General features: G+C 36.3%; 2 protein-coding genes across 11 annotated transcripts in view; one reads left to right on the top strand and one right to left on the bottom strand.

The window, feature by feature from the left end:
• STYX (serine/threonine/tyrosine interacting protein) overlaps positions 1–24,325 on the top strand; it is a 117,173-nt gene that overhangs the window by 44,957 nt on the left and 47,891 nt on the right. For 6 of the 8 annotated variants that reach the window (XM_061430068.1, XM_061430067.1, XM_061430065.1 and 3 more), the window contains one exon: positions 2,135–2,228. In XM_061430068.1, the coding sequence (XP_061286052.1) occupies positions 2,135–2,228 (94 nt within the window). Of the gene's footprint in view, positions 1–2,134; positions 2,229–4,842; positions 8,473–24,325 lie in introns of those variants that run through there. The other 2 variants (XM_061430066.1, XM_061430071.1) reach the window with 1 other exon arrangement.
• On the bottom strand, positions 8,681–22,630 carry GNPNAT1 (glucosamine-phosphate N-acetyltransferase 1). 3 transcript variants are annotated; one of them, XM_061430075.1, is made up of 7 exons: positions 22,355–22,571; positions 18,778–18,888; positions 17,318–17,485; positions 16,280–16,342; positions 14,984–15,111; positions 12,364–12,425; positions 8,681–11,091 (listed from the first exon to the last, which is right to left on the bottom strand). In XM_061430075.1, exons 3-7 carry the CDS (start codon positions 17,469–17,471, stop codon positions 10,944–10,946), a joined length of 555 nt encoding a protein of 184 aa, XP_061286059.1. In that variant the 5' UTR covers positions 17,472–17,485; positions 18,778–18,888; positions 22,355–22,571; the 3' UTR covers positions 8,681–10,943. The 3 variants fall into 3 exon arrangements, with proteins under 3 accessions (XP_061286059.1, XP_061286057.1, XP_061286058.1); XM_061430073.1 differs by lacking the exon at positions 18,778–18,888 and having other exon boundaries at positions 22,355–22,630; XM_061430074.1 differs by lacking the exon at positions 18,778–18,888 and having other exon boundaries at positions 22,267–22,570.

The raw sequence follows: 24,325 nt of genomic DNA, 5'->3' as shown, positions 1-24,325 counted from the left end.
AACAAGTTTTTGTGGAATGGGGCGTATAAGCATAATGGGAAGAGAGGAATGTGAACAGCCAGAACAGATATTTCCAGGAATTAAAAGGGGAAAACAGAAAAACAGTAGTTGGAGGGGAAACTGGGATTAAGAGGGGCATTTTGTTTGTTTTCTAATATGGTAGGAAAGGGCATATTTATGTGCTGTTGGGAACAATCCAGGAGAAAGAGGTACATTAATAATGTGCTAGAATTGCATGGTATGGTCCGTTCTCCTCTTTGTTGATTCTCTTACAGCCATTATTTCTGTGGTTTATTTTCTTCTTTCTGTTTTTCTATTGAGCTCTAAGAGTTACGTCATCTCTTTCATTGTTACATTTCTTCCATGAGTCCTTTTACCTCTTCTTTGAACTTGTTTCAGAAATGCCGTATCTCATTGATTTTATGGAGAATTATTCACAATTTTCACCTGCCTCGTGTAATTTTCATGCAGTTTTCTTCATATATGGACTTTGGTTATAATGTTGCTTTTTTCCCCTTAGAAACACTTTTACATAAGACTTATATTGGTTCATTTTTGATTATTGGTCATCTTTGAACTGGAGGCGTTCTTCTTAGATAAGCCATTTTCCCAATAATAAAGTTTTGGGGAGAGATTGGGAAATATAGGCAGCTTAAATTTTCCCAGTTGTTTTGGAAGACTTTCTCACCAACAGTTTTTCCCACTAGTATGAATCTACTCAGTGAGTGGAGAAAAGGAGCCCCTCTGTCACAGGTTTTTCCTTTTTAGGTTCATAAATACTACATGCACATTGGAGTCACCTAGGGAACTTTACCCATACCATTAAATGAGAATCACTGGAAAGGGGGCAGCCAAGGAGAGGGGTAAGATGAGTATATATATACTGGTTTTAAGACTTTTCAGGTGATCCTCAGGTATAGTCAGCCTGAGAATTAGTGATTTAGTTTTTACTTTTAGCTGACCAAGGTTAGCAGATGCTTGGCAACAGTTTCTCCTCCACCAGGCTTGCTTCTTGCAAAAATGCCAGGTGTGGATGTTCACATTTTCCTTGATAGACCCACACATACTTCATACTATGCAGGGGCTTCTAAGATTTGTCTTAGGTCTGCCACCCTTTTTGGAGAACTCTAAATTGTACCCACTTTGTTTGATATATGCATCCAGGTATTTTCTGTGCATAGCTTAGTCTGGTTCCATTTTTTTAATATTATTGTGAAATATAATACACATATGTAAGTGCATAAAGTGTAAACAAACATCCATGTAACTACCATCCAGATAATGAAATTGAACATTTTCCAGAATTCCAAAAGTCCTCTTGAGGCCTCTTCCTAATTATAATTCTGTTTCTTCTGTCATAAAGGTAGGCACTGTTCTTTTTTCCTTACTCTTCTTTCTCATATTCAGGGTTATCGATGTTTTATAGTTTCATCAAATCAGGAGTTCTCTATATATCTTGTTCTATCTCCTCCCTTTAAGGAAAGAAGGTACATGAATGCTTTTATTATTTCATCTTTAACTGGAAGTCAAGGACTATTGATTTTAAGAAATTAGAACCAGATACATACTTGAACCAGATATATGCTTGAAGATTGAAGGTGGGAGGAGAAGAGGACAACAGAGGATGAGATGGTTGGATGGCACCACCAACTCAATGAGTTTGAGCAAGCTCCAGGAGTTGGTGATGGGCAGGGTGCGGTCAGTGGGGTCACAAAGAGTCAGACATGAATGAGTGACTGAACTGAATATACTTAAATCCATTAAGTACTTTATATTAGTCTGATTTTTTAAATATTTTATTTCATTTTCTTCTTAAGTCAGAGATCTGCCCCAGTGGCAGGGAATATGTCCTGATTGCTAGTTCAGTGTGTGATACCCTAGTGCAGGCTATTGGCTTGATTTGATTTATAGTCTCATCAGTATATATGAAATTATAAGATAGGAATTTTAAGCATTTCTCTTACAGCCATATGGCACTGGAGTTTTCAGTATAAACTAAGAATACCAGTAATGCATGCATTAACCACTTTTTAAATTTCATTTTGTTTTGGGTATCCAAGAATTTAAATGTATACTCAAGTTAATTGTATACTCAAGTTAAATGTATACTCAAGTTAATTAAAATCTTTTCTAGGAATATGAAGCCATCTACCTAGCAAAATTAACAATACAGATGATGTCACCACTTCAGATAGAAAGGTCGTTATCTGTTCATTCTGGCTCCACAGGTAAGGATTTTTTCATTTTGGAGAAATTTGGGGAGATAGATGATATGAAAAGTAGAAGAGAAGATGCATCTGTCACTCATTAGCAAGTTACACTGAACAATTTAAATTGTTTAGAAACTTTTGGATGGGCTATTGAATTAAAATAATTTCTAATTTTAATTTTATAATTAATTATATATTATACTGAGCTTCTGTGTGTATGCCACTAGTTAAGTAGAACATGCTGGTTGGAAGATCAGATTTCCATTTTGTTGACCTTTAAATCTTTAAGTAGTTTAAAGTGAAAGTGTCAGTTGCTCAGTGGTGTCCAACTCCTTGTGACCTCATGGACTGTAGCCCACCAGGCTCCTCTGTCCATGGAATTCTCCAGTCTAGAATATTGGAGTGAGTTGTCATTCCCTTCTCCACAATTAAGTAGTATAACTGTGTTGGAAAGATTAAAATAATAAGAGGGGTCTGGTACCGGAGGCCCTAAATACACTTAGGTGATCTTATTGAAAATAAAAGGTGGCTAGTAAGTGAAAGCAGGGTGACTCAGTTTCTCTGTTGCCATAAATATCTGTCCTTTTTTCTTCCCTATTTTAGAGTGTTTCCTCCCCCATTTAATGATCCAGGCATGCTCTCAAAATCTTTTAACGTTTACAGTCCTCTCCAAGACCTTGCTACCCTTTTTTGTCTCCTTTCTTTTTATTAGAGCATTCATGGAATTTATTAGTTTATTATTTTTCTCTCCCAGAGTTCCTTTCAGTCTTATTTGCACCAACAGCCTTTTAAGTTAGGAAAAATAGGTTACATACCTGGTTAGTGTTGGATTTAGAAATTGAACACTGGTGATCTCATCCACAAGTCCAGCACTATATTGTACCTCCTTAGTTGATGAAACTATGTAACCACACTTCAAGCTTAACTTCCTACTTGTCATTGACTCTTTAGTTTGCAACTTCTATGTAATCATTTTCCAAAATGGGAGGCTCTGTTTCTTCAGTAACAAAAATTCTTTCTTTTTATAATACCTTTAATCTCAGTATAGTTCAGGTCTGTATTGGCCTCCCATCCTACATGTTCCATACATTGTGGCCAGACATATTTTCATGAAAGATAATTCTAATAGTGGTTTTCTTCTTGTCTAAAAGTCTTCGTTGGCTTAATTTTTTACTGAAGCAAACACATCACAGATAGTAATTAAAGGCCCTTTTGATCTTTATTTGTATCTCTCACTGTACCTCTATATATGTACTGCAGAAAACTGAGCTACTAATGGTTTCCCGTGTGTCTTCTATTCTCCACCTAGAAAGCATCACATCCAGTCTCTCCATAAAAACTTGGTTCAGATGTCGTTGCCTCAAGAAAACATGATGATTAACTTATTCTTCCTCTAACTTCTAGTTATTCTGCCATAGAACTTTATCTGTACCTCCTCACTTTCTGCCTTGAATTAGCTAGCTATGTCTCTCAACCTCCTTTAGTAGAATGCAGATGTAGCACTGCATCTGAATCTGTTATAACAGCTGTATTTAGACTTAAGGCTTTCCAGGTGGTGCTAATGGTAAAGAGCCTAACTGCCAATGCAGGAGACATAAGAGACACAAGTTCAATCCCTGGGTCAGGAAGATTCCCCTGGAGGAGGGCATGGCAACCTACTCCGGTATTACTGCCTGGAGAATCCCATGGACAGAGGAACCTAGTGGGCTGCAGTCTATAGGGTCACAAAGATTGGACACAACTGAAGCGACTTAGCACGTATGCACACATTTAGACTTATTTTAATGACTAGCATATTTTCTTCTTTATTCCATCAGTACTATATTTCTGTTCTTTTCTTATTAATCTTGTAGTGAAATACTAGTTTCCCTTCGGAATCCAATCCACCCTCTGGACTAACACTAACCATGATTTAGCACAACTTTTAGGGCATAAGTTTAAGGTGATGTAACTATTTGGCAGATAACGCAGCAAACCCTTTACCAGTTCAGTTGTTCCCTAAAGTTTTCCTCCATTGAGACTCAAATTTCTTGATTATGATTGTTGGGCATATACAATCCCACACATACTCTGTGTGGGAAATTCCTGTACTAGCAGACTATGATATGAGGAGTAGATAAAAGAAATTCTCTTATCTGCTACATGCCTTCCTTCCAGTTCTACACTTGTTGATAACAATCAGTTTCACTGGAAAAACATTTTTGACAGCATCTGTGAAGCAAAAGGATAATTACATCTACAAAATAAAATTATACAAATTATAACTTCATAAAGTTATATGAAGTTCATAAGTAATATGTTCAGAGTCACATGTTTATGATGGATGCCTAGAAAATGGTAACCAAATATTTATGAACCATTATTTTAAAAATTAATGTTCATTATATAAAATACCTTAATAATATTAAGAGGGATGATGTCACGAAGATACAAAGTTCTTTGGGTTATTTGTAACAAAAGTATTTTATCAGTACAAAGGTTTATTAAAAATTCAGTCATGAAATTTTCATTGTCATATATATATGATAACACTTCAAGAAAAATGAAGCCTTTCCTAGCTGTAACATTCTAATGAATGAATTTATTTAAGTTCCCATTATACCATATGTTGTGTTCATGCAATAACTTTTAGGCAGTTTGAAGAGAACACATGAAGAAGAAGATGATTTTGGAAACATGCAAGTGGCAGCTGCGCAGAATGGCTGATTCAAGAGCAGCATTATAGAGGATGTGAATTTCTATTTGAGGAGAAAAATACTACAGACAGTAATAATGTAAAATGGTAAAAACACAAGTAGTTTCTTTTCAATTATATGTTGCTTCCAGACGTGTTTCTCTGCGACTTGTTGAGCAACATTTTAAGATGTTGGACTTCTGCAATAGATGGCACTGATGGTTTTACTCCTTTTTTTTTTTTTTTTTTTTTAAATTCTTTACAGTTTTATTATAAACCAAGAATTTTGGACTTGCAAAGAGGTATTATTGCAATAATGCACTTTTCATACTTGAAATTTATTTGTATGATATAAAGTTGTTACTTTAAACAAAATGCAAGTTAGGGGGGATTTGTTTATAAAATCTGGGTAATTTATAACAAAAGAATTTCCTAAAGTTTGCTAAAAATTCATTTTATGTTCTACATATTACATTTTAAAAATAATTTTACAGTTCAATTTTATGATGGAGCCTCTTACAGAAACATTAACAAATGTAGGAATCTGCCACATTTCTTTTTTAGTATAACTCAATAGTTTATCTTTTTTTAAACTTCTTGATCCCTTATTAATAATCTTTAAATCATGACAGCCAACTGTCCTTATTTTAACATGATCCAAGTATTGCTTCCTTTCCTATTACCTTCCTAATTTTATTCTGTAGAAAGAAAAAGTTTAATGAACAAAGGAAAATGTTTGCTTTATAATACCAGATGTTCACAAATACAAGGAGAGTTTTCAACTTTCAAGTGACTTTCCTTTACCGTTGTGAAAAGCCAAATGTTCTGTTTCTTCTTTTCGGAGTCGTGTAGCCGATTTTTTCTTTGTCCAAAATGGTTCTAAATATAATAAACCAATGTAGCACTATTTTTCCTAAACAAAGCCCCAAAAAGAAAAGTGCCTTGCTTCATTAGAAAAAATAAGTAAATAAATCCTTATGACCTCTAAATTAGTATGTAGAACAGTGAAAAGTTTTGAACATTTTTCTATAATTTTTTTTAACCATAAATTAATTTAAACTGAAAGTCTTAAGGCTTGAAGAAACCTGAGTAAAATTATTTGGAATATGGAACATTTTACTCCTTCATTTTATGTTGTCTTAATGATTCTGTGAGATTGTTCTGGCTCAGACAGTAACTTTTCTTTGAGGATGCATTTTTTTGTAGAAAAGTGATTGTGGAAGACTTCAGTGTATACAAATTAGTGTTGTAATCAGTTCTTTCTTTACATTGAGTTAATCCAAATTTCCCCCATAATTTGCATTAGCAAAGTCACTTTATGGATCCTAGGTTCTCCATGTTTTTATTTATACATATAAAAATTGTTCTTAAAAAAACATTTTTACTACTTTAAGTATGATGTTGGGGAGGAGAGGAGTGTTTTAACTTTTTATAGTTGATGATTTAGGGTAGCACGAATGAAACTCCTTTGTATTTCATTTTTCTCAGTCCTCTCTTGAGGTGCTTTACTGATGAGAGTGATTTCTATACCTTCCTTTGGTACCAAGAGGTACCCCATAAAGTAACCTATTATACCAACTTAGCTACTTTGCTTTCCTCCCTAAGGTGAAATAATACAGTAAGTTTTTTTTATCCAGCATAACAGGAGAGTGGAAGTGAATCAAAACTGCTTTGTTAATTAAGCGTTAATTCTGTTGACCCAGGTGGTTTTCTTCTGATTCCTCTTCCCTTCCCCTATTTTACCACCCTAAAAACAGCATATTGTCAGTCCCTTGAGGTCTTGTATTCTGTTGTATGATTGGTGTGTTATATCATTTGGTGTGGTGGTCTAGTATAGTCAAGATTTGCATTGAGTGTTCAGAAATTCCAGTTGGTAAAGTGCCAGATAACACAGCTTCCCTGTATATAGATTACTATTGGGTAGGTCAGCAAAGATCTCTTTTGCAAACTAATAATCTATGATGCTCCTTCCACAAAAACTGCTTAAAAGAATCTTCATAATAGTCCATTTAGATTTTAAAAATGAGACAGTTAAGATTTTCTAAATTAATTTCTTAAAATATACATATCTTCTCTAATAGTCTGGCCAAGGATACAGGTTTGGTTATTGAATTATATTTGGTAATTTTCCACTTCTAATCACTGTAATTTTTATGTTGTCACTAAAGTGCCTGCCCAGCACTGTAAAGACTCTCACAGACACTAGAAAAAGGGACTTCATTTTCTTGAGGACAAATTAATATGGACAAAAAATTTAACTTTTCTTTCATATAAGAACACTGCAAGTTTGTTTTAAGTATATTCTTCCATCCAGTGTTTAACTGGTTCTTCTGGTAGCTCTTCCTATTCTTTTTATTTGGTTCCGTTTCTATAATTCCTCTATTTCCTTTGATGTTTTGTGATAGCTAATTATAGTACATTTAACCAATCATGATTTATTTTATAGAATATTTGAATAATATATGAGTGACTCAGCACCCAATTATAAGCATTAAATATTAATCTGGGCACAGAATTTAAAATGATATCACATCAGAACATAGGAGAACTGCTTTATTGTCCATTTTGAAAGTATGAAACTTAAATATTGAAAATATTCAACTAGAATGGCAGTATTCTTACCTTGTAATTTCAGTCCATTGGTCTGTGTTAATTTCATATCAGATGTATAAAGAGCAGTTACCTTTGTTTATTTGTATCTACTCTGTGGTGGAAATGTTAAACCATGATAGCTTTTGCTACCAACTTTCAACCATTTAACTTTCAAAGCAGTATATTTGTTTTGGGAGGATTTTGTGCTTCATCTGAGTTTAGAAGTAATGTCAGAAAATGTTAAGCATGTCCTTTTAAAGAAAATATAAGGTTTCTAATTGTCTTATTACCATGGTAATTTAAGTGAATTTAGAAGTATTTAACTGCAATCTTGAATTATAAAGTTGGGATGCATATATAGAGATATATATCAAAATCTCAACTTGATGTAAAGTAAATGAGCAGTTACCTGGCGGATTTTTTTTTTTCAAATAACTGTTTAGTCCATAATTCCATAGCAGACTTAGCTTCACCTCAATATTTTTGTCCATTCATCAGTGCTCCAATAAGAAAATGATAGGAAATAGCTGAAAATTACTAAAAGATTTTTTTTTTTTTTAATTAGAAAAATAAGTTGCTAGGGTCTTTGAATGCTGGATTTTTTTTGTCTTACCCATCCATGGCAGCTAAAAAAAAAAAAAAAATCACTCAAAATATTCAGGTTTACATGTTAGCTCTCTCTCATAGGGAGTTGCCATACCTCACAGTTCAAAGTGTATTCTATAGATCAGTAACATTATACTGACATGTAATTGCAATTTACTATGCAGCAAAAATGGTTCAAGAAAAAAATAACCTACAGTGTCTATTTACCTTTGTATAGACAATTGCTTAAGTTACTCTGCTTTTAACATTTGTACTTGGATAAAATGCTTATTATGTATGTATAGGAATGTCACAGTGCAAGATGCTGCTAGCTCAGGCACAAAGTATTAAAATTATTTTGTGAAGATTGGTGGTTGTATTAAAACTGTTGTGCCATTATACCTCAAAAAAGATTGAAAAGTTCATTTATACTGCTTATGCCATAACCGCTTTACTTAGATTGTTGTCTTCTAGGTAAAAGTAACCCAGTTTTAATCCCACACACATATTAAATCTGAAGGACAAATGAACATTGGATAATGAGAAGCACTTAAGGGTATTTTCTAAAACACTGTGATTACACACATAAAAATTAAGGTCAGTACAGGGAGGTCCCAAGTTTAGGCTCAAGATATTTTTTAATGATTATTTGAACAAGTTTGGAGTTGAAAGTGAGGGAATTTGTGTCTGAAGGCAGAGGTAAAGGCCATTCATAGAACAGCTTCCAGCTCATTTAAAAAAATACTTCATGCTTTTAGTTTTCCCCTTGTTAGCCTACCTACATAATATCCTTCATCAAATCTGAGATGTCATCATCAGCATCACTACACTATCTTTTTGATCCCACTAAAAGGCAAAAATATTGCTGAATAAATCATGACAAACAATTGATCATAAAATGCATCCAGATTTCCAAATGTTACATGTAAAAAAAGATGTGCATTTTAGTCAGTAAAATACAAATATATAAAACACATGGAACAAAATAAAAATCACAACTGCCACTTCATTATACCTTTTCAAAAGTGAAGAGTACCCAAAAATGTATTACTGAAATGTATCTGCAGTTTTTTTCATACTCAAGTTTACCCACAGGATGCCTTAGTAAAATCAAGCTTTTCTGGTTAACTAAAGCTACATGCAGATCATCAATTCCTCAGGGACACAATTTTTATGTGTTATACCTTACCTACAATTTTGTTTCCTATGGGGGGAATTTAAGATAAGACTGTAAGAACATTATTTAAAGGGATTTATTGAAATAGCCAGCTTATATTACTTCACATTGTTTAGTGGTAAGAATTATAATAAAACATTTGCCTTTTATTAGGGTCCCAGCCACGCAGGGATCTTAGTTCCCCAACCAGGGATCAAACCCATGCCCCTTGTATAGGAAGCAAGGAGTCTCAACCACTGGACCACCAGAGAAGTTTCTATTAGGTTTATTTTTTAACATGGGTTTTTAATTACCAGGATATACCTAGTGAAGCTACTGTTACCAAGGTTATAGGACTCCTTTTTCTTAAAAAGCAAAATTAGTTTTGTCGCTTTCACTAGGGACACACCAATTCATGTGCTTAGGTCATCAGCAGGTAAGTAGCACACCCTCTATTGGTAAAGAATTTCTGTTATTTAGAAAGTTAACTAGCTTTACTGCATGGAGGGAAATAGGAAATCTCGTTGAACCAGGTGTGGGTCAACAGGATGAGAAACAGGTGGTTTTTACTTTCTATGCTCCTTTTACAAAGAGTACACAAAATTAAAATTTTACAAACCCTGACTCGACCTAATTGTTTCAATAGACAACTCAAGAAAAGCACAGAAAACATTAGGATTCTAACAAAATTATTCATATGAACAGGTTTAATGTAACATGGAATGCAGAAGATAAGAACCAGTTGTGAAGTATCTAATTCTTATTTACTTAAAAAAAAAATTAAAATCAAAATAGGATAGTGACCAGAATAATAGTACCATTATAGTCACATTAAATAGAAAAGCTTCCATCAACATTTTAAGGATGTAATAAATGTAGTATGATACATTTTAAAATGTTCCACAACTTTGTAATCCGTTTTTCATAAAAATGTTAGAAGACAGGCTTTGGACACCCCATGGAAAGATGAGAAATAAGGTTAGAAATATATAATATACCAGGATTTATTTACTAACTCACTGTTAAAAAGTACCTTATATTTCTCTTAGATATTTAAACATGAATAATTATTATATTTCACATATAAGACAGGTAGTACTTCAGTTACATTAGAATTATAACAACTTTTAGATGTATATTTAATTGTCACGTTTTATAAGTTAATCTTCATTTCTACTTCTTTTAAAGGCTCACCAGGTTGTCTGCCAGTACAGTATTAGGATAGGCAAGTGTTGGACTGTACTACATTTAGTTATATCTAACATCCAATTTCATGTAACGTGTGAAATGACATACCCTTAAGTGGTATTTAGATATATTTCTTTGAAACAAAAATATTAATTTTATGAAGTGATAAGAAACAATCTTATTCACTGTATGCTTTTTTTCTTTTAATGAGCAGTACAGATAGCAGACATAACTCCTTACTACCTATACTCTGACTACTAAGAAATGAAGCCAAACTTTAGAAAAATACAATGCAAGAAAAGATTCAAGTTAAAAATATACTCCTTTGGTTAAAAATCATCCCCTTAATAATTTATTTGTAATCTAAATTCAGCATGTCCCACCAGCCCAAAGTAATCTTCTAAGTGTCATTATACTTGTATCACAATCCAGTATTTATGGAGGTCACCTGGTCGCAGCAACAAAATATTTTAACTCAAGGAACAGAGGATAGCCTTGCTGCATCAGCTCCTTTGATAGATGTCTTTCTTAAAAGATTTTACTTTAGAAACCTCCGACACATGTAGTTTTCTTCAGATACTGTATATCCAAACTTTTTATAGAAACCAACATTTTGTGGTAGACATTCCAGGGTAATCTTATAACAGTTCAGTTTCTTGCTTAGCAAAGTAAGGGTTGATAATAACCTGAAATTTTAAAAAGGGTTGGGGGGAGAGGCATAGAGCATTTGTTAATAAAAATGGATATTAATAACAATGTGAGTGAATAGTTTACAAAACTTTGTTTACATTACAAATAGGTTTATATCATGGCCTTTCTCACTATATTCATTTAAAATTCAAGTTACAAATATATAAAGCATTTAAATCACCCAAAGCATTTTATTTTGTTCCAGATATACTTTATGTAGTAATCTCTGGTCTATTAATAAAAAGAAAACTCACCCCAAACCCTCTTTACAAGTAGATTTTAAAATTGTTAACACCAAAGACTGGCAGCCTTTTAAAAAATATGGCCAAAATTAGCCTTTGTATCTAAATTCTATTCATACTATTTAGTCAGTGTTGAATAGTCAAAACTATTCAGTCAACATTCCCACATAAAGTGGATAAATAATTGCTTTGTTCTTTATCATTTTAAAAGCTACCTAAATATCTGTGAAAGAATGTATCAGGTTACCTATGGATTTAGTCTAATATGAAGTAGAAACAAAAACATATACATCTTTATAAATTCTTAAAGAATCCAAACCAAGTATAAAAATGTGATTCTAACTGCCTTGAGAGAAAACTAGGAATTTCTCAGGTTGCCCATACAGAAAAAAACCTCATCATTCTGAAGACAGAACCTCTTGCTTGAAGTTACACAATTATAAAAGGTATGGCTAAGTGAACGTGCATCAGAAATACTAGAAATTGGTCTGTTTTGTTCACTGATAGGTATCAAATACTTTGAATAGTATCTAGCACATGTGCTTAATATTTACTGAGTGAATTCCGTAAAACTCAGAAAATATTAAAAAGCAAATTCTAACCTATGAAAGTTAAAAGACTTAGATAAATGTATAGAGGATTATACAGTGAAGGCCGGTTCTAAAAGTCATATGACTGAGAACATGTCCTTTGTTTTTAAATGTGATAGACAAATTACTTGACTCAACAAAAGTTTCTTCTTCCTAGTAATATGAAAAAGTGCTACTATTAAAAGTTAATAACTTTAAGATGTTGGCTGTTTTAACAGTACAGTTCCAATTTCCAAACTTTATGACAAAAGTTATATATAAAAATACTTTTCACTAAATTCAGTCTAAGCTCGAGTGAGAATGGGTTCATAATTAATGACACTTAAAAAACTTCAAACAGGGAAACATTTTTAACAAGTATCTTGGCAAGAAAATGTAAACTGAAACACAGAGAGTAGCTGCTTTATCCACGGTTACCTTGTTTCTGCCTACTTACAATTTGCCAAGCTGCTTTCCTCTGCATTCATCACTAACAACAACATCTTCTACTCGTCCTCTCTGAAAATATACACAATGTTTAAAAGACTAAGCATGTAGGTTTTGTTTTTAGTTAAATCAACAAATGATGGTAAGAATTCACTGATGAATGTTTTATAAACCTTAACTTCAAAAATTGCAAATTTTTTAAACTTATTATAGAAGAAATAATATAGTGAATCAGTTTGTGGCCTAATTCACCCATATCCCGAGCCATCCCATCCCGTTATTTTAAAACAAATCTCAGAATCCACATCACCAAAATGTAATCTTGTTACTAAAGGTACTACATCCATTATCCTATTCCTGCTTAAAAGCAATTTATTTCAGACATAACAAATACAATATACTAATTTCTAGTACAGAAACCACACCAAAATTCATACCTCACAGAATACATTCCAAGTGTTTATCATATTCTCACTGGGTTATCTAGATCTTGTTTTCTTTACTATTTCCTGTGAATCATGAGGAGTGAAGGGACTCTACAGGCATTAGAAGGGTCATGATTAGAACATGTTATTCTGAACTCTTTACCACTGGGAAACTGATGGGAATTTGTGTTAATGTAGTACATTCCAAGTATCATTTTTGAAAAAAATTAGCATTAGTGATTCCAAACACTAATTCCACAAATTCCACAATGCTGACTTGATTTTTCTACGTCTATACCAATTCTCTTCAAGAAAATTAGAGATACCAAGGGAACATATCATGCAAAGATGGGCTCGACAAAGGACAGAAATGCTATGGACCTAACAGAAGCGGAAGATATTAAGAGGTGACAAGAATACACAGAAGAACTGTACAAAAAATACGTGATCACTGATCTAGAGCCAGACATCCTGGAATGTGAAGTCAAGTGGGCCTTAGAAAGCATCACTATGAACAAAGCTAGTGGAGGGGATGGAATTCCAGTTGAGCTATTTCAGATCCTAAAAGATGATGCTGTGAAAGTGCTGCACTCAGTATGCCAGCAAATTTGGAAAACTCAGCAGTGGCCACAGGACTGGAAAAGGTCAGTTTTCATTCCAATCCCAAAGGCAATGCCAAAGAATGCTCAAAGTACCGCACAATTGCACTCATCTCACACGCTAGTAAAGTAATGCTCAAAATTCTCCAAGCCAGGCTTCAGCAATATGTGAACTGTGAACTTCCAGATGTTCAAGCTGGTTTTAGAAAAGGCAGAGGACCCAGAGATCAAATTGCCAACATCCGCTGGATCATGGAAAAAGCAAGAGAGTTCCAGAAAAACATCTATTTCTGCTTTATTGACTATGCCAAAGCCTTTGACTGTGTGGATCACAATAAACTGTGGAAAATTCTGAAAGAGATGGGAATACCAGACCACCTGACCTACCTCTTGAGAAACCTACATGCAGGTCAGGAATCAACAGAACTGGACATGGAAGAACAGACTGGTTCCAAATAGGAAACGGAGTACGTCAAGGCTGTATATTGTCACCCTGCTTATTTAACTTCTATGCAGAGTACATCATGAGAAACGCTGGGCTGGAAGAAACACAAGCTGGAATCAAGATTGCCGGGAGAAATATCAATAACCTCAGATAGGCAGATGACACCACCCTTATGGCAGAAAGTGAAGAGGAACTAAAAAGCTCTTGATGACAGTGAAAGAGGAGAGTGAAAAAGTTGGTTTAAAGCTCAACATTCAGAAAACAAAGATCATGGCATCTGGTCCCCTTGCTTCATGGGAAATAGATGGGGAAATAGTGGAAACAGTGTCACACTTTTATTTATTTGGGCTCCAAAATCACTGCAGATGGTGATTGCAGCTATGAAATTAAAAGACGCTTACTCCTTGGAAGGAAAGTTATGACCAACCTAGACAGCATATTAAAAAGCAGAGATATTACTTTGCCAACAAAGGTCCATCTAGTCAAAGCTATGGTTTTTCCAGTGCTCATGTATGGATGTGAGAGTTGGACTGTGAAGAAACCTGAGCGCTGAAGAATTGATGCTTTTGAACTGTGGTGTTGGAGAAGACTCGAGAGTCCCTTGGACTGCAAGGAGATCCAATCAGTCCATCCTAAAGGAGACCAGTCCTGGGTGTTCACTGGAAGGACTGATGCTGAGGCTGAAACTCCAATACTTTGGCCACCTCATGCAAAGAGTTGACTCATTGGAAAGACCCTGATGCTGGGAGGGGTTGGGGACAGGAGGAGAAGGGGACGACGGAGGATGAGATGGTTGGATGGTATCACTGACTCAATGCACAAGAGTTTGGGTGAACTCCGGGAGTTGGTAATGGACAGGTATACCTGGCATGCTGCGATTCATGGGGTAGCAGAGAGTTCGACGTGACTGAACTGAACTGATACCAATTCTAACACCTTACAGAACAATTTTTAGCAAACAATTCATATTAATAACATTTTCTGTCTCATAACTCTTAAGAGAATGGGAAAATGACTAAGTGATTTCTAGAAAACAAAACTATTCCAGGCTATATTTTGCTCTCTCATTTTGCAGTAAAAAGCAGTGGGAAAACAGACTTGTCTGATGGAAACTCAAAGTTGATATCCATTTTACTCATAAGCATTAATGTGAACACATACCTTAGCACAGGAATGGATGAATTTATGTTCTATTATCAGAGTTGCTGTAGCAACTATCTGGCCTAAAGTCACATCTTCCACAACTGTAACATAGTAATCCCCAGATTTCTTCATGTGCTCAAAAGATTCTGTGGAAATTGGAAAAGTGTGTTATATGGACATTAAACTTTATTAGGTACCAAAAAAAAAAATACTAGAATTAACCAAAATAATTTAATGAATATTTAAAGCTATTTTATCACAGTAAATTACAACTTTGTGTCTAGAGAAAATGTCAGTTATTAAGCATGACCATGTATTTGAAACATCAGCAGTCAGTACTGACTAGAACATAGTCCATACATTTAAAAGATCTGCTAGCAGAATGAAGGAAGGCTAATACAGCTATTTTATAATCTGACAAAGTAGTTTTCAGTTTTCCTCTTGTGATCCCAAATGTTTCATGATTATATGACCCGTTTTAGAAATACAATCATCATTTTTGTTTGCTTTGAAAGCACCCTGTGAAATAGATAAAAAATAAGTCTCCGTTTCCCAGTAATTTTTCCAAAGCCACATAGCAAATAGGAGCAAAAATGGAATAAATACCTTCCCCTCAAACTGACTTATATTGATGAAATAACATGATTTCTCATCTAGTATTCCCACAAAGAAGAATTTAGGAATAAAAACTGAGCCCAAGAGTATTAACATACTGTTTATTTCCACAGTTGTATTCTAGTAATGGGTCTGAAATGGGATGAAATAGATTCAAAGAAGGAAAACAGAATCACAAAATAATAACCTTTACTTCAAGAGGGTCATATAGAGTACAAAATAAAATTACCTATTGAAGAAAATGAAGAAGATAGGAAGACAGTGTTAAGAGCACTGGATGGAGTTAGGAAGGTTGTAGTTTTTTCCTTACCAACAACTCCCTGTGATTTTGGGTAAGTCAACTGACCCTTCTGGGTTTCTATCGTCACATATTTTTATTACATTTTTGACAATGAAGTTTCTGTGAAATAACCTAACTACGTGGAAGGAAAATACTATAATGAAAATCTCTAAAACTGCCACCCAGGTCCTATGCTATAGTAATTATCTAAAAATAGCCAGGTATTTTGTAAAACATAGTAGTAGTTACTTTTGGATTCTAGAATAGATTGGCCACATTAAACAAATAATAGCTAATTTGTTATTTGAATATTTTCCAGCTATTTGAACAAAACAAGTAGACAGTGAACAGAGTTTGAAACAAAAATATAATCTTGTTTCATTTCTTTTTCTTCAGGAAAAAGAGGCTGTAGGACTTACTCATAAATTGTTCTGGGTTGACAACTCCAGTCTCTGTCAGCTGACCTAGTACCTTAAAAAAACCTAGTTTTGAAAAACAGATTTCAAGTCATGAGAAGAGCAAATATATATTAAAAGAAGCAATGTGTCAAGCTGGTGGGCATTATTTTTTCAAAACTTTATGTAATGAACCATTCTTAAATTATTTTAAAAGATTAAACAAACCCATTCTTTCTATATAATCAATATGTAAAACAATAATAGATTTTACTAATGTTTTTGCCTGCATAAGATTTTTGGAATAGTGCTGACCTTAAGACTCAGTATATAGAACCAGCATATACAGTTTTAAATGTAATTTGCAGTAGATTCAATGCAAGGGATGTCAAATTTTCCCAAATACGTGCTTTGGTTTTACTTAAAAATGCAAGATTCTCATTGTGATCAAATATGATATTATTTGTAAAATATAACATTGTTGAGACAACAGTTTTTTTTAAAGATTCCTGATTAATGTTATGTTAATATGAACAGCATAGAACTTTGGGAATCTTAACTTTTATATATTGAAGAACTGATTTGACCAAAATAATTTAAGATTTCCTGCCAAAAAAATGAAAACTGTAAAAAGTTGATTTTTGGTTACTGAAATTTAAGGATATTATTTTGGAGAATTTAGATAGTAAAAAAAGGAATACATGTAGACAAAACCTTTTGCAACTATCCGAGGCAAATTATCTTCATTCTCATTTTCCATCCAGCTTCTTAGAGAAGATTCTTTCTTTTGTGTCATTATACAAGGTAATTTCCCCCTTTTTGCTGCTTAATTAGGAAGGAGCACTGTTGTATATAAGTCATTTGAAATGGTGTAATTCTGTACTGTAGTACAGTAATATCTGGCCTATACACATTGTAATTAAGTTCTCAGTCACTTTAAAATTTAAGCACAAAAAACTAATATGAAAGTCAAATATTTAAAAAATTATCAGCATCATCATGTATGTGGAAAAAACAATGCTAATTATAAGTCTAAGTAGCATTTATAAACTGAGCCCATACCTCTATTTAAATCAGCAGTACAAAGAGGCCTCAAAACCAAACCTTCTCCAGGATGTGTTGGGGAAATGGCTGGAGAAAATGTAGCTGTATTCTGACTCCAGTCCACTTCTTTGAGTAGACTTGGGTCAAACATAGGAGTTTCATCAGGTTTCATCTTTGCAGTAAGATCTAAAACAAAACTTTAAATGTTAAGGCATTTTATTTAATAGAAAATTTTTGATTGGCAAAATTGTCAATTTCTTAATAAAAATGAATGGCACTTAGAAAAAATCTTTAACAGGTATGCCAGGTACTTATTTTAGTCTATCCTGAATGTAACATCAAATGCCACAGCTAGACCTATATAGAAAACTCAGAAATTCTGTCATATAGTAAATGAACGACTAAATTTAGAAGTTGTTACACTTTTAAACTCCATTTTTCTAACAGGACTTTTAAAACATTTTTTCCTATGGGCCAGTGCTACTAGCGTAGCATTTTGAATATCTGACTTTTAAATGACTTTTTTTTTTTTTAACATTATTGGATTAAGGAATAATTTGTTGGTTTTATCTGATACTAAGGAAGACTACTGAGCATGTAGCTTTAAAAAAAATATGAACCATGAACAGAAGATTCTCTGCATTCACTGGAATATTTGGTCTCAGCTATGATAAATTCACACTAAGTATCTATTGGATTTTGTTTTCATAGCAGGTTTTCTAAAAATCTAGAAGTTGCTCAGCTGCATCTAAGCAACTTTTTAAGAATAGCCTGTGTTTTTCATGCTATTGGAAAATGATTAATTACGGTATTTTTCTCTTTTTTTGAACATTCAGAAATGGTCAGGTTCTTATTAGGTGTAGTCTTAATAAAACTGAAACTAAATGAAAGCTAGAATGCTAGAATGAAAAACATGAAGCATAGAAACAGGTGGGGGGGCACGCTTCTGTAGAAGAGGATTGCTGGAGGGAACAGTCTTCCAAACAATTACCAGGAGACTGTGTGGTAACACTAAACTTTCATTTCTAACACCACACCCAGTTAAACCAGAGTTGGTCCTTGACCAGCACGGGTTTAGGGTGCAAATCCTCCATGCTGTCAAAAATGCACAGTAGAAAATTCGCATATAACTTGTACTCTGCGCTCCGTATCTCATCTATCTATATGCATAATATACTACCATAAAACAAAGCAATACAGGAAAAAATTAAAGTCCACTTAATAACAGAATAACTTCCACCAATAACCCAACTCCCAGATGTTCTCTTATTTCATAAATCACAGTATGTCTAAGGGCAACTACTTTTAACTTTTCCATAAAGCTAGATTATATTGCATAACCCGATGTAACTATATAGGGAATGCTGCAATCTAGCAGAGGCTTTGGGAAGGTAGTGTGGTGTAATAATAGAAGTTATTATTTGTTCAGCACTTATTATGTGCCAGGCATTGTTCAAAGAACTTTACACGTTACTCACTCACTGTAACAATCCTAGAGTACTGATGATGATCTCCATGTTAACAGATGAGGAAATGCAGGTGTAGACAAGTAACTTGCCCAAGGTCACAAAATTATACCAAAGCCGAGACTGAAACGTAGATGAGGAAAGACCATGAGCTCTAGAGTCAGACCTGATATTCAGATGTCAACTGTCTGATCATGGCCGTGTAAATTAAACAATCTGTTTCGTCATTTGTAAAATGGAGATGAAACTGGTGAAGAAATGGCTTAGTATATACAGACACCTACCAGTGCCTCGCACACTACACATGCTCAACAAGATATAATTTAGCTACTAATCTAAAATTTATTTTTGTGTATGTTCATGTTAACTTATTTTTATATATTCATGTTTTTTCACTTTTAAATTAATTCATGAGTCACACTGCTGGGTACAGCGGCTACAAAAAGGTTATGCTTATGTTAAACTGAAAACATTCTTGGAAAGGAAGAAAACTTGCTCTAAACACTATGCTTGGATCTAAGAACAGTAAAGAAAGGAAATTGTGATGATTAAAACAATCATTCATAAAATTTAACCAGCTTATGGTCTATCTGGGGACTTCCTTGGCGGCTCAGCAGTAAAGAATCCACCTCCAAAGCAGGAGACGCAGGAGGCTTAGGTTTGATACCTGGGTCAGAAAGATACTCTGGAGGGGGCATGGCAACCCACTCCAGTATTCTTGCCAGGAAAATCCCATGGACTGTAGTTGGACTTGACTGAAGTGACTGAGCACACACCCATGGTTCATTTGAAACAGGTTTTATTACAAGTAATTTTAGTGTGTGCACTTTAGTATTTGTTCCAGATAATTGGGCCCCTGAAGCTCTTGATTACTCTAATCTGAAAGAAGGGGCTTCCCTGATAGCTCAGTAGGTAAAGCCGCCACCTGCAATGCAGGAGACCCCGGTTCGATTCCTGGGTAGGGAAGATCCTCTGGAAAAGGGATAGGCTACCCACTACAGTATTCTTGGGCTTCCCTTGTGGCTCAGCTGGTAAAGAATCTGCCTGCAATGTGGGAGACCTGGGGTCGATCCCTGGGTTGGGAAGACCCCCTGGAGAAGGGAACAGCTACCCACCCAGTATTCTGGCCTGACCAAAGAGTTGGACACGACTGAGCCACTTTCACTTTCATTTGGGCTTCCCTTGTGGCTCAGTTGTTAAAGAATCAGCCTACAATGAGGGAGACTAGGGTTCAATCCCTGGATCCGGAAGATCCTCTGGAGAAGGGAGTGGCAATCCAGTCCAGTATTCTTGTCTGGAGAATCCCATGGACAGAGGAGCCTGGCGGGTTACAGTCCATGGGTTGCAGGGTCGTACATGACAGAGCGACTAACACACACACAACATTTAGTCAAAGCAGCACTCATAACCTATATTTGGAAAATAAGAATTTCAGGCTAGTTAAAATTCTTAAAGCATGCTGGATAGAAGTTAAGAATCCGTATCCTTACACAATCAAAAATTAATATCAAAATGTTTATATGAGCTATTTTATAAAACAGAGCCATACTTAAGGTTACTATCTTTTATTTTACTATGTCCCCATGTAGTAAAATTCTGTTGGTGTCCAATTAATATATTGAGCAAGTTAAAGTAAGGTGTGATTTGATACTAAATTTCAAAAGATTTTAGAAAACAGCAAAATTGTTAAGTTTATTTGGTTTGCAAAAGATAATTTTCAGGATCTTAAAGTGGCCCCAGGTACCACATTAGGAATTTGAAGCCGAATTCCATCATTATCACTGGAGTCTATTTGGGATTTTGGGTTTTTTGGCCAGGGGTCGGGGTGAGGGGTGTGCTGCTTGTGGGATCTTAGCTCTCCAACCAGGGATCGAACCTAGGTCTATGGCAATGAAAGCACCAAGTTTTAACTGCTGGACTGCCAGGGAATTCCCTTGTTGGGGTCTGTCTTTGAAGATTTTAGACTAATTTTAAAAACAACCCTAACCGTTAAGTATTTCTCAAAAACCTTTTCTATTTAACTACTAAGTTAGCAGGTATTTAAAGGCCCTTAATGCGTAAGATTAGCACAATAAATGCCTAGTGAATAACAAATGGTACAAGACTTATCTGGAGGTCATTCAGAAAATCCAGAAGAAAAGATTTCCAAACTGCCACAAATGGTATCACAAAAACCATACAGCCAATCATTTTTACTAAGATCACATCAGTTGGTTGACCATTCTCTGGACACAATTTCAACAGGTTTCTCACCATCTTTACTGATACACAAGGGGATGAGCTGCTGCTAGGAACAAACAACTGAAAGCAACAAGTAATAGATACTGAGAATGAAGATTTCAGAAGTTGATATAAAAATTTTAAAAACAATCTAAGGTCAAATCTAAACTTGTCTTTATATCTCATGAGCTCTTGGAGCATTATTTAGTACACGGTTAAAGCAGGAAGGGGGACCTTGTGCTGTTTGAGACTTTGGGGTTCGTCTACATACATTTCATAACAATTTCAATTTGAATTTTGTTTGAACCTAAGAACACTTCATTCACTGATGATTTTAATAGGCCTGGCTATATTAAATTATGCAATTACACTTCAGTTGAGAATTTTAAAATTTCTTGATAGTTTATTTGATCCCTATAATTTAGGCATTATTCCCAGTCTATCCATGAGCACCCTATATAGCACGTGGCGCTTTCGGGACTTGACCTCAAGGTAATAGCCAATGAGTGAATCTTAAATCCTCCAATGTCGTTCTTGCCCTCCAGTATCAAACTCAGTAGAGGCCAATCTTTACATCATCGTGCCAGACTGGGAGCTATTTCCCCTATTCTACAAAATGTCAGTGAATCCTGCCTAATGAAACTGACCTAAATGATTTCCTAAGATCCATTCTAGGATTCATTCACGAGTGTATATCCTAACAAAACTAGTCGCCCTTCAATTTTGTATGGCATTTTAAGAGTTCGATTTACATAAATGTTAGCTCCTGTAAGAGAAGTCACAATACTTAGTGTTTCTAGAGGGTAGAATTCCCCCGGAAGAGACAAAGGATGTCCGTCTTTCCCACACTGAAACCCCAATTTAATCAGTGCAGGAGGTGATCTTCGGAGCAGAATCAGGTCCTCAAGTGGCTCCTGACCGCCGTGGGGTGCTCCTCCGAAGGGAACAGGGGGGCCAACAGCGTTCATGCCCATTTCAAAACCGAAGGCGGCAGAGACTGTGAACAGCTGTTTCAATTCCCCACGTTAAAGCTGCCGAACGGAGTCAATTTCACCCTAGTCTCTGCTCCTGCCTTGCTAAGGCCACCTCCTGCATGCCTGGACCACTGACCACCATCCCTAACCTCTGCTCCAGGCGTGCGTTCGCTCAACTTGCTCCAAACTGCCCTCTACGCCCCCATGTGCACCCAGCTGGCGAAGATAAATGCCTGGATCCCCGAACGGAATCTGCCCCTGCCCCTCGCCGGGCCTAGCTCGCCTCGCCCGGGGGTAGCAGTCACACCTGTTTGATAAACCTGAAGGCAGGCCCAACCTGGCACTCAGGGCATCCGGTCCGGACCTGCTCTCTCTCCCGACCCCCAGACTCTCACCCGCAGAGGTCAGCAGTCTGCGCTCTTCTCCAGGCTCGACGGATTCTCACCCACCCGGGTACACTGCACTGGATCCGGATCCGGCTTCAGAGCCAGCCCCACCTCTTCCCGCCTCCCGCGCTACAGCCCGCTGCCCCTCGGCCGCTACGCTCGCAGCCGCCAAGACGTGGCAGCACCAACGCCTCCAGCCCGCCCCTGCCCGCTTACGCAGGGCCGCGAGCAGGGCAGGGGGAGGTGCCTGCGGAGGGGGCGGGGGCGAGGCCCGGAGGACGGGGCGGAGTGGAGGCGGGACCTGCGGCTGACGTCAGCACGTGGGGCGGGGGCCGGGAGGCTGTGGAAATTTCTCTGGGACTCCACCCGGCCGGCGCGCCGGGAGGCATTCTCAACTCGGCCCGCACCTCCTCGCTTGTCAGGCTCCCACTACGGCCTCGGTGTCTCGGTTTAACTGGAAAATAATCTTGCCTCGGAATCAGCTAAGCACTGTAAGTGGTGACTAGGGTGTGTATCTTTGATTCGAAGACCAGTCTCAGCGCCTTGCCCTCTTGTTTGCCCCTTGTTGCACCTTCCCTTCAGAGTCAATTCATTTATTGATTAGGACTTCGGGTACTCACTGGAGGCTCGAAGCTCCTCATCCCTAGTTTTCTGAGTCACAAATCCTGCCTCTGTGTGGTGGAGCCCCTGCATTCTACTCCCAGACTACGTTTTAATTCCCGCTCAAACCCTTTGGATGAACTCTCAGCTGCAGCAACTTTGCCTCCCAGAAGGCAATTAACAATGGGTGGTCATTTTCAACCTTGAGTCTGGGAGAGAAGTGTTACTGGCCTCTCACATGATGATAGAGAGTGATGTGGGTAGAAGTCAGGGTCGCTGCTAAATGTTTTACAGTATACAGAACAGCTCCCCACAGCAAACAATGACCTGGCCTGAATGTCAGTATTGGTAAAGTTGAGAAACCCTGGATTAGGATAAGAAAACTGACTTCTCTGACTTCCCACCTCCCAAGCGACTTACCTAACTAGCAGGTGTCCTCATTTCACAGATTGGGAAACAACTTCAGAGATGTTAACTACTTTACATAACCAAAGTTATATAGCCAGTAGCTCTTCTTCTTTGTCTTGTACCATAAATTTCAATTTATTGACCTTTTTTTTAATACTGTTCAAAGGATTAGCATTTTCTGCTTATTTGTGAGACTTAAATTTCAGATGACTTTCTGATGTGTTCTCAAACCTTCAAATATCTCTATCCATCCTTGTTTTTGCCTTCATGTATACAAAACAATTAAGATATAAAGAAAAGTAAACACTAATCTTAAGAAAGGGGCTTCCTAGGTGACACTTGTTCAATTGCTCAGTCGTGTCTGACTCCTTGAGACCCCACGAAGCACGCCAGGATTTTCTGTTCTTCACCATCTCCCAGAGGTTGCTCAAACTCATGCCCATTAAGTTGCTGATGCCATCTAACCATCTCGTCTTCGGTCATCCCCATCTCCTCTTGCCTTCAGTCTTTCCCAGCAATTGGTCTTTTCCAATGAGTCTGCTCTTCCCATTAGGTGGCCAGAGTATTGGAGCTTCAGCTTCAGCATCAGTCCTTTCAATGAATATGCACGAATGATTTCCTTTAGGATTGACTGGTTTGATCTCCTTGCAGTCCAAGGGACTCTCAAGAGTCTTCTCCAGCACCACAGTTTGAAAGCATCAAATCTTCAGCACTCAGCCTTCTTAATGGTCCAACTCTTACATCCATACATGACTACTGGAAAAACCATAGTTTTGAATATACAGACCATATTTATTGGCACAGTAATGTCTTTGCCTTTTAATACACTAAGTTTGTCATAGCTTTTCTTCCAGGGAGCAAGCATCTTTTAATTTCATGGCTGCCATCACTGTCGCAGTGATTTTGGAGCCCAAGAAAATAAAGTCTCTCACTGTTTCCATTGTTTCCCCATCTATTTGCCACAAAGTGATG

Source organism: Bos javanicus, chromosome 10, assembly GCF_032452875.1.
Source record: "Bos javanicus breed banteng chromosome 10, ARS-OSU_banteng_1.0, whole genome shotgun sequence".
Lineage (NCBI taxonomy): Eukaryota > Metazoa > Chordata > Mammalia > Artiodactyla > Bovidae > Bos > Bos javanicus.
Note: the sequence above shows the minus strand (reverse complement) of the source record. Positions and strands in the feature narration are given on the sequence as shown.

Coding starts and splice junctions, on each gene's coding strand:
- GNPNAT1 (XM_061430073.1), bottom strand. CDS start 17,471: ATGAAACCTGATGAAACTCCTATGTTTGACCCAAGTCTACTCAAAGAA. Junction 16,343..17,317: donor TACTGCTGATTTAAATAGAG/GTATGGGCTCAG, acceptor TTTCAAAACTAG/GTTTTTTTAAGGTACTAGGT. Junction 12,426..14,983: donor TCATCCATTCCTGTGCTAAG/GTATGTGTTCAC, acceptor GTATATTTTCAG/AGAGGACGAGTAGAAGATGT.